The sequence below is a fragment of the Coregonus clupeaformis genome, chromosome 36 (genome assembly GCF_020615455.1).
Source record: "Coregonus clupeaformis isolate EN_2021a chromosome 36, ASM2061545v1, whole genome shotgun sequence".
In the NCBI taxonomy this organism is placed as follows: domain Eukaryota; kingdom Metazoa; phylum Chordata; class Actinopteri; order Salmoniformes; family Salmonidae; genus Coregonus; species Coregonus clupeaformis.
In genome coordinates this window covers 36623687-36637911 of record NC_059227.1, presented here as the reverse complement: position 1 = coordinate 36637911, position 14225 = coordinate 36623687, and the positions used below count along the sequence as shown (strand labels likewise).

Genomic DNA, 14225 nt, shown 5'->3' with positions numbered 1-14225 from the left:
AATAAGTAGTCATGACTTCTTTCATGACCATCGTTTTTTCATCTTCATTACTCACCTTTACTAATGCATCCAAAGTAGATCTACCTTTACAGAATCCACTTTGACATTGACTCAATAAACCTTTATGTTCCAGGAAATATGACAATCATATTGACTATAATCTTTTCCATCAGTTTACACAAGTTAGAGGTCAGTGCTATTGGTCTATAACTATCAGCACATGAAGGGTCCTTACCAGGCTTTACAAAAGGTGATATTACTGCACGTCTCCAAACAGAAGGTATAACCCCCTCACTCCAAATCGTATTAAATAATCCCAGGAGAACATGTATGACCTCATCAGGTAGATGCTTAAACATTACATAGCACAACTGATCATTACCTGGGGCTGTATATCCACAGCCTATTAAGGCTGAACGCATCTCATGTATGGTAAAAACAGCATCCAAAGAAGAGTCAACAGTATCCCTTTTCTCATACACATTAACATGAGCATTTAACATTTCACACCTGCGTTTCTTATATACTTCATCCAAAGTAACCCCACTATGTACACTAGCAATTGTCTTCCCCAACCAGTCAGCTTTTTCTTTATCAGTTACGGACATTTTTTGACCCATAACCAAAACTGGAATTCGAGTGGACTTGCTTCTTCCAGTCATCTTCTTCAACATAGACCATACATCCCCCAGCTCAGTACCCCTGCCTATTGTAGAGCAGAACTGGAGTCATATTCCTACACAACACTCTGTAAGCCCTATGTCTTTCTCGAATAGCCGCAGTGCACTTTTCAGTCCACCCAGGAACCCCCTTCTTTTTCTCACCCACTTCACTCATTAGTACATATAAATTCACAGCACTCAAAATCAGAGAGGTCACAGAGGCAGCACATACATCAACCGGCCTCTCCAAAGACAACTATCCAACAGACTTTAACTAATGATCACCCAGTCTGCTTTATGAAAGCACCATCTTCTGAATGGTACCCTATCTGGAATAGTAACATCAAAGTTCATGGTACACAAATCGGGAAATGATCACGTCCAACGTTAGAATCATTAATTACATTACATTCCCACATAAAGTGCCTTCGGAAAGTATTCAGACCCTTTTTTCACATTTTGTTACGTTACAGCCTTATTCTAAAATGGATTAAATAAATACAAATCCTCAGCAATCTACACACAATACCCCATAATGATAAAGCAAAAACAGGTTTTTAGAAATGTTTGCTAATTTATAAAAAATAAAAAAACAGAAATAACTTATTTACATAAGTATTCAGACCCTTTTCTATGAGACTCGAAATTGAGCTCAGGTGCATCCTGTTTCCATTGATCATCCTTGAGATGTTTCTACAACTTGATTGGAGTCCACCTGTGGTCAATTCAATTGATTGGACATGATTTGGAAGGTACACACCTGTCTATATACGGTCCCACCGTTGACAGTGCATGTCAGAGCAAAAACCAAGCCATGAGGTCGAAGGAATTGTCCGTAGAGCTCAGAGACAGCATTGTGTTGAGGTACAGATCTGGGGAAGGGTAGCAAAAAATTCTGCAGCATTGAAGGTCCCCAAGAACACAGTAGAGGTGTGCGTGGCCATGCAGTCATGGGTGAACAGGGAGTACAGGAGGGGGCTGAGCACGCACCCTTGTTGTTTCCTACCTTCACCACCTGGGGGCGGCCCGTCAGGAAGTCCAGGACCCAAATGCACAGTGACGGGTTTCAGACCCAGGGCCCCAAGTTTAATAATGAGCTTGGAGGGTACTATGGTGTTGAATGCTGAGCTATAGTCAATGAACAGCATTCTTACGTAGGTATTTCTCTTGTCCAGATGGGATAGGGCAGTGTGCAGTGCGATGGCGATTGCATCGTCTGTGGATCTATTGGGGCGGTAAGCAAATTGAAGTGGGTCTAGGGTGTCAGGTAAGGTAGAGGTGATATGATCCTTAACTAGCCTCTCAAAGCACTTCATGATGACAGAAGTGAGTGCTATGGGGCGATAGTCATTTAGTTCAGTTACCTTTGCTTTCTTGAGTACAGGAACAATGGTGGACATCTTGAAGCAAGTGGGGACAGCAGACTGGGACAGGGAGAGATTGAATATGTCCGTAAACACTCCAGCCAGCTGGTCTGCGCATGCTCTGAGGACACGGCTAGGGATGCCGTCTGAGCCGGCAGCCTTGCAAGGGTTGACACGCTTAAATGTCTTACTCATGTCGGCCACAGAGAAGGAGAGCCCACAGTCCTTGGTAGCAGGCTGTGTCGCTGGCACTGTGTTATCCTCAAAGCGTGCGAAGAAGATGTTTAGTTTGTCCGGAAGCAAGACGTTGGTGTCCGTGACGTGGCTGGTTTTCCCTTTGTAGTCCGTGATTGTCTGTAGACCCTGCCACATACGTCTCGTGTCTGAGCCGTTGAATTGCGACTCCACTTTGTCTCTATACTGACGTTTTGCCTGTTTGATTGCCTTACAGGGGGAATAACTACACTGTTTGTATTTGGCCATATTCCCAGTCACCTTGCCATGGTTAACTGCGGTGGTTCGCGCTTTCAGTTTCAGAGCTCGTCTACTTTTTATCCAGAGACTGAACATTAGCGAGTAATATACTCGGAAGCGGTGGATGGTGTGCGCGCCTCCTGAGTCGGACTAGAAGTCCACTCCGAATACCTCTTTTCCGCCAGTGGTGTTTTGGATCAGCCTCTGGAATCAGTTCAATTGCCCTGGGTGGTACGAACAAAGGATCCAATTCGGGAAAGTCGTATTCCTGGTTGTAATGCTGGTGAGTTACCGCCGCTCTGATATCCAAAAGTTATTTCTGGCTGTATGTAATATCAAAAATAAATTTGGAGCTAATAATGTAAGAAATAACACACAAAAAAACAAAATACTGCAAAGTTGCTAAGGAGTTAGAAGCAGAGCTGCCCTATCTGTCGGCGTCATCTTGTGCAAAAAGGCGCTACAGAGGGTAGTGCGTATGGCCCAGTACATCACTGGGGCCAAGCTGCCTGCCATCCAGGACCTATATACTAGGCCGTGTCAGAGGAAGGCCCAAAAAATTGTCAAAGACTCCAGTCACCCAAGTCATAGACTGTTCTCTCTGCTACCGCACGGCAAGCGGTACCGAAGCACCAAGTCTAGGACCAAAAGGCTCCATAACAGCTTCTACCCCCAAGCCATAAGACAAGACAAGCCATGCTGAACAAGTAATCAAATGGCCACCCAGACTATTTACATTGACACCCCCCCCTTCCTTTGTTTTTACAGTGCTGCAACTCGCTGTTTATTATGTATGCATGGTCACTTTACCCCTACCCACATGTACAAATTACCTCGACTAACCTGTACCCCCGCACTTTGACTAAGTACCGGCCCGTGTAGCTCAGTTGGTAGAGCATGGCGCTTGCAACGCCAGGGTTGTGGGTTCGTTTCCCACGGGGGGCCAGTATGAAAATGTATGCACTCACTAACTGTAAGTCGCTCTGGATAAGAGCATCTGCTAAATGACTAAAATGTACCGGTACCCCTTGTATATAGCCTCGTTATTGTTATTTTGTGTTACTTTTTAATTTATTTTATTTTCTACTTTAGTTTATTTAGTAAATATTTTCTTAACTCTATTTCTTGAACTGCATTGGTGGTTAAGGGTTTGTAAGTAAGCATTTCATGGTAAGGTTTACACGGTAAGGTTTACACCGGCGCATGTGACAAATAGAATTTGATTTGATGTCAGCAGTGCTTATGGCAGGGCCATTCTTTTTCCTTTTCACCACAGCCCATCCAGGTCCATGCCTTTCATCATCCCCACCCATACCATCAGAACTATCATCCATGTCAACCACGATGACATGGCTAAAACCGCCTACCACATTATTTTTTTGTTGTCTTTTTTTTTTTTAAATCTTTTTTTGGGTTGAGTATTGTGATCTATTGGATGACTCCCCTGTTATCTTATTTTTGGATTTTCAGAAACCATTTGATACCGTAAGTCACAATTTTATCTTTGATTGTCTTAAGCATTTGAAGTTTGGTAGTTTTTGTTGTTGATGCTATTAGAACTCTGTATAATGGTGGCAATAGCTGTATCAAACTCTGTCATGGAACATCCTCAAGGTTTAACATTTACAAAGGAATACGACAAGGTTGTCCAATCTCACCTTTTCTTTTTTTTGTTTGTTTCTCAAACCTTATGCTCATGAGTTTATCAAAGTCAATTTGAAGGCATTACATTCCAGGCCAGAGAGATCAAGATATCCCAACTGGCAGACGACACCTCACTTTTTTTGAAAAATGTGTCACAAGCTAGATTAGCATTGGATATTGTGAAGCAGTTCTCCAAAATCTCAGGTTTGGTATTAAATCTTTCCAAATGTGAGATGTTTGTTCTGAAAGGAGCTGTCAATCCAGCAGATTGTAACATCTCTGAAAAAGATACTGTAATCTTCCTCGGTGTAAAGATCACAAACAATCTTAAGGCTGTGAATGAGCTTGGGCTCCCGAGTGGCGCAGTGGTCTAAGGCACTGTATCTAAGTGCTTGAGGCGTCACTTCAGACCCCCTGGTTCGATTCCAGGCTGTATCACAACCAGCCGTGATTGGGCGGCGCACAATTGGCCCAGCGTCGTCCGGTTTTGGCCGGTGTAGGCTGTGATTGTAAATAAGAATTTGTTCATAACTGACTTGCTGTTTAAGTCTTCAAGGGAGGGTGCTGTGGTGTCTAAGGAATTTATGACTTTGCTAACGTTTGCAAATGGTATCTTGGAGGATGTTGATTCAGCTTAGGGAAGCATCTGGGGAGCAGTTTTATAGGGGCAATCTAGAACAGAGGAAGTCTGTTGTGTGGAGTCATGGGATTGGTCTCTAGGGGAAACCACCCATATCATGGTAAAGATTATAAATACTTGGTGGGGACAAAGGAGGACAGAACAACATATTATTTTGGGTCGTTGTTCTCCAGATGCCTGCAGATGTCTGTAAACTTACGCTGAAATCTTGTGATATAAATAAACCTTTATAATCAAAGTACAGTGTAAGCGGACTCCTTGTTCTCACAGCAAAATTAGCGTCATTATTTAGATACCACAGAATGGCGACGAGGAACATTTGGGCGTGATGCGTCTCTCCAGTGTTCCATTCATGAGCTGCGAAGTGACTCCCGCTCAAGACGCCGGCTCATAAGGTGAGATTTCTCAATTTTTGTGCGCTGGTCGGTTCGCTTGCTTATGAGGGTGTGTGCTCTGGAGAAATGTACCGTTTAAAAGACTTATGTGCAATTTTGCTGTTATTTGGTGTGGGATAGGAGTCCGTTCTAAAATTCTAAATTTGTTTGCGCTGGTAACAACGCAAACAGGGGGGAGTGTCTATAACTATTGAAGAATAGAATGAAGGAATAAGGCCAAGGAAAATGTATACAAATTAGGACATTGCGAATCTATGGAAGCCCTCAAACGAGGCGATCATTAGGATGGGCCGAAAATCCTAAAAGCGCATTAGGTGAATTTAGGTAAGTCCCGGGGACTTGGGGTTGTGGTATATATATATATATATATATATATATATATATATATATATATATATATATATATATATATATATATATATATATATATATATATATATATATATTCGGTTGCAAGTTACCGCTCAACTTATGGTTGACGAACTATATGTTTGATGTAACCGCTCATTGAATGTCCGCGAACTCGTGGTGGCATAAATTTAGGAACAATGAAAAATACGGCGCAATGGAGGTAGCATACTGCCTTAGGGGTCCATAGGAATGGGAAATGCCTCTTAAACTGTGTATGTGTGTGTGTGTGTGGGAGAGAAAAAAATTGTGGAGTGGAGACGTCTCTGTTGTGTCTGAGCTGTGTGTCGACTCATGTTGGGATGGGATTTGTGTTGGAGATCTTGTGAGTCTCCGTGGGTGAGAACGTTGGTGGTTGTTAACTATATGTGAGCCCCCTGGAAGGACGTTAAGGTTAAAAAATGTTATGACTCTCTATAAAAAGAGAACGTTTACTAACTATTAGAATATCATGAGCCTACAGGGAGGAGTTTTTAATAGTGTATAGAGATGTTTTGTCTAAACTGGATAGCGGCGCTTCTTTTAGCATTAATGGTGTGTCGCTCAAGTGAGTTGCGTGATCTACGTATGAAACCCCATGAATTGGTAACAGGAAGAAGGATGCCTACGCCTTGTTTGCGAACAAGCGGAAAGGGTCCAAGCTTGGCTCTTTTGGAAGATGAAATGAGAGCGTACGTTACATATATGGCCAATTTTCATAAAAAGTTGTCCACATATGTTTCTGACAGGCAAAGAAAACAAGAGGGCTGAGAAGTACCACAAGGAGTACAGGGAGATGTACAGGTGTGAGATCCGCATGGGGCGGACGGCCCGCAAGGTTGGGAACTTCTACGTCCCAGCTGAGCCCAAGTTGGCCTTCGTCATCAGGATCAGGGGTATCAACGGCGTCAGCCCCAAGGTTCGCAAGGTTCTCCAGCTCCTGCGTCTGCGTCAGATCTTCATCGGAGTGTTCGTCAAACTGAACAAGGCTTCCGTCAACATGCTGAGGATCGCCGAGCCCTACATCGCTTGGGGGTACCCCAACCTGAAGTCTGTGCGCGAGCTGATCTACAAGCGTGGCCACGGCAGGATGACCAAGCAGCGCATCGCCCTCACAGACAACGCCCTGGTCGAGAAGGCCCTGGGTAAATACAGCATCATCTGTGTGGAGGACCTGATACACGAGATCTACACAGTCGGAAATAACTTCAAGCCTGCCAACAACTTCCTGTGGCCCTTCAAGCTGTCCACACCCCGCGGTGGCATGAACAAGAAGACTACTCACTTTGTGGAGGGAGGAGATGCTGGAAACAGGGAATCTTTCAGTGGAATGTGAAGCAGCGGAGATCACCAAGGGCAATTCTGTTACAGGAGAAGCTGGTGATTTGGTTAGACAAAGAAGGCCCAGACCAGTTAGGAGAAAAGTCAGACCAAAACATTACGAAAACTAGGGTTGAAGTAACTCTGGGACAGTCAGCTCAGCTTCAATGTAAGTGCACGAGAGAGAACAGTGGTGAAGGGAAATTTAGAGTTCAGTGGGAAGATAGATATGGCAGGAGTTTAGATCTGTTAGGAGCAGTTGCATTGAGAAAGTATGCGTTGCTGAATGATAAGAGAAGAATGAAGATTGAGGGTGATTGCAGTATCTATATTTACAATTCCCAGCAGGAAGATCAAGGTGATTATAAATGTATTTTTTATAATCAACAGTTTGAAAGTGAGGGATTAGAGTTGGGACTGAGAGTTAATGTAGTGACACTAGTGGTGATAGATGGAAATACAAGTAAAGAGTTCAAAGCTTTAGGGAGAATGGATGAATCAACAACAATGACATCAACACTTCAGCCTATTATAACAACAGTGAGAAGCAATTCAACTCTTTCAACATTGACAGTTATTAAAGCTATAAATGTATCAAATTTGATTACAAGGGAGCCAATCGCTCCAGCACCAATTTTAGAGGAAAAGACTGTCATTAGGGTTAGGATGGGTGGTACAGCTCATCTTCCTTGTAGATGTGAGAGATGGAGTGGGGGTGGTGACGTTCCTCCCACATGGAGAGATAATTATGGAGAAGAAGTGTTGTTATCAGGACCAGAAGTAGAAGCTGTGCCCCCTAGTCAAAGGAAGTATATTTTGTACAATGATATGAAGTGGAAGAGGGTTATGAGTGATTGCTCACTTATTTTGCGTAATGTTACATGGAAAGATCAGGGAGAATATATGTGTACTTATTTAGTGCAAGCATTAAAATTTGTTCCAGAATTATTGGTTAAAAGGCTATGTAACTCGTAAGGTGACACTTATGATGGAAGATTTGAAGTCTGTTGAAGCTTCCACAGTCACCAAAGGAGTTCAGGAGAAGTATATTACAGTAGCCACTCCAACAGTAAATAATACACAGAGGATATCTGTAACTTTCCCACTGGAAATAGTTAAGAGTGTTAATACATCAACTAAAGCAACTATTTTAATAGTAACTTTGAAAGAGATTAATGGTACGACGGCAATAACAAATGTAGGAAATATGACACAGACACCAACAACAACTTTTCTGAAACTAAAGGATGTAGCAAGAGTGACTCAGGAGTTTATGATACGGATGGAGAGTGCTGTCAATGGTAGTAAGGATAGTGTTGAAATAGGAGAGCAGATGGTAGTAGAGAATGATGTAGATTCATCTGAAATAGTGCAGAATACTATCATGGAGGTACAGGATGAGTTCTTTGATTTTAATGGAAGACAAGAAGATGTATCTGATCAATACCGCTCGCTAGGGAAGAGAGAAACTAAATGGAAGGCATATGGATTTGATTCTTCTGTTTTGCAAATTAAAGATGGATGGGCAGGTAGGAATCTTTGGTTCCAGCAGTTAACTCATTCTGTAAGATCAGTGAGGAATCTTGAGGGTCCATGCCTGTTGAGAATTCCAGCACCAGGCACATGGGGTTCTATCTTAGAGACGGTGGCTAAACCTCTATCAAGTACGTGTCAATCTTATGCTTTATCATGGCTGTTGTATCAGCAACAATCATTAACAGATACAATAATGTCGTTGTCGAAAAATTTGTTTAGGCCTAGGTTTAAGTGTTCTTGGTTAAATGAATTACCCTATGTGAATTTGTTAGATGGGAAGTTAAATCAGTTAACAGCGATTCCTGAAGCATTGGAGGTGAAACCAGTGAGGGCTAAAAGCTGTTTTTGTTCTAATAAAACAAATGATGGAAAGGGTATGTTTATGGGAATATCAGATTGTGATGATTATATGATGACTTTGGGTAAGCATGAACATAAGGTTAGTAATGAGAAATATAATGTAACTTTTTATGTTCCAGTTAGTAAGAAGAGCAGGACTTTGATGGTGAAAGATCAGCTTTTACCTGGTAATGTGACTATTGGGAATTTTAGAGATATTTGGTGGGTTTGTGGTGATAAAGCGTATATATTCTTACCCTATGGATGGACAGGATGTTGTTACATGTCAACGTTGAAGCTTCCATATGAGGTTTTTACCATTAAAAGAGGGGAAGCACCGGACACAGATAAATCTGAGTCTAGGTTTGGAAATAGGGTGAAAAGGGACATGGCGGAATTTCATAGTCTGGAAGCCTACCATTGGAGGATAAGTCTAGGAGAGAAGTGGGGACTGGGACTTTTTCCATGGTATGGTGTAAAATTTTTGGCAGATCACATTGATAATATTACCTATACTTTGCAGGGTTTTGCAAATGAAACGATAAGAGGGTTTAACCTTCTGTCGAATACTCAAAGAAGTCACAGACTGACACTGTTGAAACATGACATGGCTCTTGACTATATTTTAGCAAAACAAGGTGGCTTATGTTTGGCTATGAATTTGACGGGGGATGATTGTTATACTTTGATGCCAGATAGTTCCGATAATATCACTAGTGTTATAGATGCATTGAAGAATATAAGGGATGCGTTTGGTAGATCTGAAGGAGCTGGATGGTCAGCGAAGGCTTGGTTGCAAGATCAGTTAGGCCCAGTGGGAGCAGTGATAGTTCAGATTTTAGTAGCAGCTCTGATAGCGCTGTGTGTGATGTTTTGCTTTTGTACTTTGTTATTGACTTTTGCGAAGGCTATGATATTGAGATGGGTTGGAGTTGTGATGCCTGGAGAAAACACTCAGATGCCGTTGTTAACTGTTACTGATCTAGATGAAGATGAACAAGTGGGACTGGATGGAGTATTGATGGATAGATATCCATTTTGAATATCCGATCATTTTAAAAATGTTTTTAAATATTAGTGTGATTTTAGTATTTTGTGATTAATCAAAGGGGGAAATGGCATGTGATTCATTTTATATATCATATTATATCATTTTTAGTTGATATTGATGTTTTAATTTGAATGTGTTGTTTTGCAAAAGATACTGTTTGGTCTTTTCTTTTCTTCCAGAAGCATATGGGGGAATGTGTAGAGGGGACAATATGAAGGGACAATATGAATGGACTGGATGAAGTGGAACAAGGAAGGTGTGGAAATGTTCAGATTCCATCATCGACGTTGCATTGGAAGTCGACACTGCTGAGGAGATTAAGTGTAGTGGACTACATTCCAGTGTCTGCAACGATATATAGACATATTTGCATGTGTAATACATAATTTGTGTCATATTCTTTCTGTATTAATTTTTGTAGAATGATATTTGCTGTTATTGGGTACATGTGGGGATCTCAGATGTTTTTGTTTATTTCGTGGATGCTTAGGGATATTGGGTCTAGGCAGGGATAGAGAGAATCCACAGGAGGGTCCGATGGGTCGATCAGCCTGAATGTGGACATTTTTGTTTGTATTTTGTTTGCTGAGGCTCTCATGTGTATTCAAATTGCATCATAGTTTAAAATGCATTGATAAAGATTTATGAATTGATCTGGAGTACTTAGGTGGTTGCCTGGGGAAGAGGGGCCGTGAGAGAATTTTACTGTCTTGATTGATTGATGGATATTTGGAAAGAAAGCTGCCAGACAGGTTTTTCGCTCTCACACTCCATAAAGATTTGTTCATATTTCATAGAAATGTATTTACACTCCATAGAAAAATGTGTTTTTGGTTTATTGTTAAAGATACTCAATAAGAGAAATTGTTATTTGTCATAATCCTATTCTTTTTGTTTTCGAGACTTAATTAGTCTCGAAGGGGGGAAATATGTGGTGTCTAAGGAATTTATGACTTTGCTAACGTTTGCAAATGGTATCTTGGAGGATGTTGATTCAGCTTAGGGAAGCATCTAGGGAGCAGTTTTATAGGGGCAATCTAGAACAGAGGAAGTCTGTTGTGTGGAGTCATGGGATTGGTCTCTAGGGGAAACCACCCATATCATGGTAAAGATTATAAATACTTGGTGGGGACAAAGGAGGACAGAACAACATATTATTTTGGGTCGTTGTTCTCCAGATGCCTGCAGATGTCTGTAAACTTACGCTGAAATCTTGTGATATAAATAAACCTTTATAATCAAAGTACAGTGTAAGCGGACTCCTTGTTCTCACAGCAAAATTAGCGTCATTATTTAGATACCACAGTGCTTTTATCGAAAGCTGAGGGGCTATCTAGTGCATCCTATCTTTTTTCATCTATTGACATCCCCAAATCCACTTGCTGTACCTTAGATAGGCTATTGTACAACTTCGTATGGAAAAACAAGCCACATAAGATAAAAATAGATGTTATCACCAACAGGGTTTGTGATGGCGGTCTAAATGTCTTAGACTTCACTCTCTTTAATCACATATCAAGTCAACTTTCCTCATAGTTTCTGGAATATTATACCTCATTTTGTTTTTCAGAAGCTGGTAGGGCTTAATTTTTTACTACAATGTCCCTATATTGTGGGTAAACTTCCTGTGAAATTGGCAGCTTTTCACAAGCAGGCTTTAATGTATAAACACAACTTTTCACCTCATAACTGTTTTATATGGAATAATGGGTCGATATTACATAGAAACAAGATGTTATTTTACTGTAACTGGTTCTCGAAAATTATTGTCCTTTTCAGCCTACCACAATTTAGAACGATGGATTCTATTTCGCTTCCTTGTTTGAAGTAGAACCTCGCGCGTCCAAGCTTACGCAGATCCTTCCTGTTCAGCTAGCTCGTCTACGTCACCCCAAAAAGGGAAGCTAGTTTCTTGTTTGTATAGTATATGGTGTTGAGAGGAAGCCCAGTGGCCGGCAGTGAGAGAAGATGGAACGAGGTGGATTTTGGTCGACATTCTGCTAATTTTCTCAATACAGTATTCAGTTCCCAAAACTAAGATTAGTAGAATCAACCCTTTGCCAATATTTTTATAAATTGCGTTGTTTAGGAGTGCAAAGGCAAATTGAGTTATTGCACACGCACCGGTCACAAAGTAGGCGTTCCCTAACGGAAATATGCAAATGTTTGCTTGAACGCACCAATAGGATCTCGGTAACTCGTGCTAGTTCTGCCCACTATGACTAATTTGTTCCCGTTTGAAACGACGGGCTGTGGTCTATCTTGGTTTAGTTATATCTTTGGTATTATTCTGTAACTAAATCCGAGCCACTCCATGTACAGTGAGGGACAAAAGTATTTGATCCCCTGCTGATTTAGTACGTTTGCCCACTGACAAATAAATTATCAGTCTATAATTTTAATGGTAGGTTTATTTGAACAGTGAGAGACAGAATAACAACAAAAAGATCCAGAAAAACACATGTCAAAAATGTTAAATTGATTAGCATTTTAATTACATTTACATTTTAGTCATTTAGCAGACTCTTATCCAGAGCGACTTACAGTTAGTGAATGCATACATTTTTATTTTTTTCATACTGGCCCCCCGTGGGAAACGAACCCACATCCCTGCCGGCCAAACCCTCCACTACCTTGGACGACGCTGGACCAATTGTGCGCCGCTCATGGGTCTTCCGGTCGCGGCCGGGTGCGACAGAGCCTGGACTCGAACCAGGATCTCTAGTGGCACAGCTATCAGACGATGCAGTGCCTTAGACCACTGCGCCACTCGGGAGACGCAAAATGAGGGAAATAAGTATTTGACCCCCTCTCAATCAGAAAGATTGGGAGTGCTCCTAATCTAGGCTTGTTACCTGTATAGAATACACCTGTCCACAGAAGCAATCAATCAATCAGATTTCAAACTCTCCACCATGGCCAAGACCAAAGAGCTCTCCAAGGATGTCAGGGACAATATTGTAGACCTACACAAGGCTGGAATGGGCTACAAGACCATCGCCAAGCAGCTTGGTGAGAAGGTATGAAAAATGTATGCACTCACTAACTGTAAATCGCTCTGGATAAGAGCGTCTGCTAAATGACTAAGATCTCAAGGCAGCCTGGACCATAGTCACCAATAAAACAATTGGTAACACACTACGCCGTGAAGGACTGAAATCCTGCAGCGCCCGCAAGGTCCCCCTGCTCAAGAAAGCACATATACAGGCCCGTCTGTAGTTTGCCAATGAACATCTGAATGATTCAGAGGAGAACTGGGTGAAAGTGTTGTGGTCAGATGAGACCAAAACAGAGCTCTTTGGCATCAACTCAACTCGCCGTGTTTGGAGGAGGAGGAATGCTGTCTATGACCCCAAGAACACCATCCCCACCGTCAAACATGGAGGTGGAAACATTATGCTTTGGGGGTGTTTTTCTGCTAAGGGGACAGGACAACTTCACTGCATCAAAGGGACGATGGACGGGGCCATGTACCGTCAAATCTTGGATGAGAACCTCCTTCCCTCAGCCAGGGCATTGAAAATGGGTCGTGGATGGGTATTCCAGCATGACAATGACCCAAAACACACAGCCAAGGCAACAAAGGAGTGGCTCAAGAAGAAGCACATTAAGGTCCTGGAGTGGCCTAGCCAGTCTCCAGACCTTAATCCCATAGAACATCTGTGGAGGGAGCTGAAGGTTCGAGTTGCCAAACGTCAGCCTCGAAACCTTAATGACTTGGAGAAGATCTGCAAAGAGGAGTGGAACAAAATCCTTCCTGAGATGCAAACCTGGTAGCAAACTACAAGAAACATCTGACCTCTGTGATTGCCAACAAGGGTTTTGCCACCAAGTACTAAGTCATGTTTTGCAGAGGGGTCAAATACTTATTTCCCTCATTAAAATGCAAATCAATTTATAACATTTTTGACATGCGTTTTTCTGGTTTTTTGTTGTTGTTATTCTGTCTCTCACTGTTCAAATAAACGTACCATTAAAATTATAGACTGATCATGTCTTTGTCAGTGGGCAAATGTACAAAATCAGCAGGGGATCAAATACGGATGACACCTCACTTTTTTCCCTCACTGTAGTATGAAAACTTGGCCACGCCTGGCTACCTTTCTCCTATTCAATGGGTGGATTCGATTATGCTGAGCCGCGGGGTACCGGTCTAAGGCCCGTGACGTGACCGGGCAAAAGCGGTGAGGGAGGAGGGCCCTTTGGTTCCAAAACTATGGAGGTAAAATGGTGACTTCAGTGTACAAAACCAATGCAATAAACTTTCCCCCATTTCAAAAACTTCTACCCGGGCGTGATTAATAGAATCCCCTCACTCTAATCAGTATGCACTGTTGAGATTGATTGCTCTGAGGTACAGTACACATCCTGTTAAAATCTAACCCAAACACAACTATGATTTATAAGGTCAGA

General features: G+C 41.9%; 1 protein-coding gene across 1 annotated transcript; it reads left to right on the top strand.

Annotated features, from left to right (window-relative positions):
* Window positions 1-6331: 6331 nt before the first annotated feature.
* Window positions 6332-6902, top strand: LOC121552169 (60S ribosomal protein L7-like). The gene has a single exon (XM_041864889.1). It carries the CDS (start codon window positions 6363-6365, stop codon window positions 6900-6902), a length of 540 nt encoding a protein of 179 aa, XP_041720823.1. The 5' UTR covers window positions 6332-6362.
* Window positions 6903-14225: the final 7323 nt, after the last annotated feature.

Bases quoted from the DNA above. Each gene is read 5' to 3' on its own strand.
- LOC121552169 (XM_041864889.1), top strand. From the start codon at position 6,363: ATGTACAGGTGTGAGATCCGCATGGGGCGGACGGCCCGCAAGGTTGGG.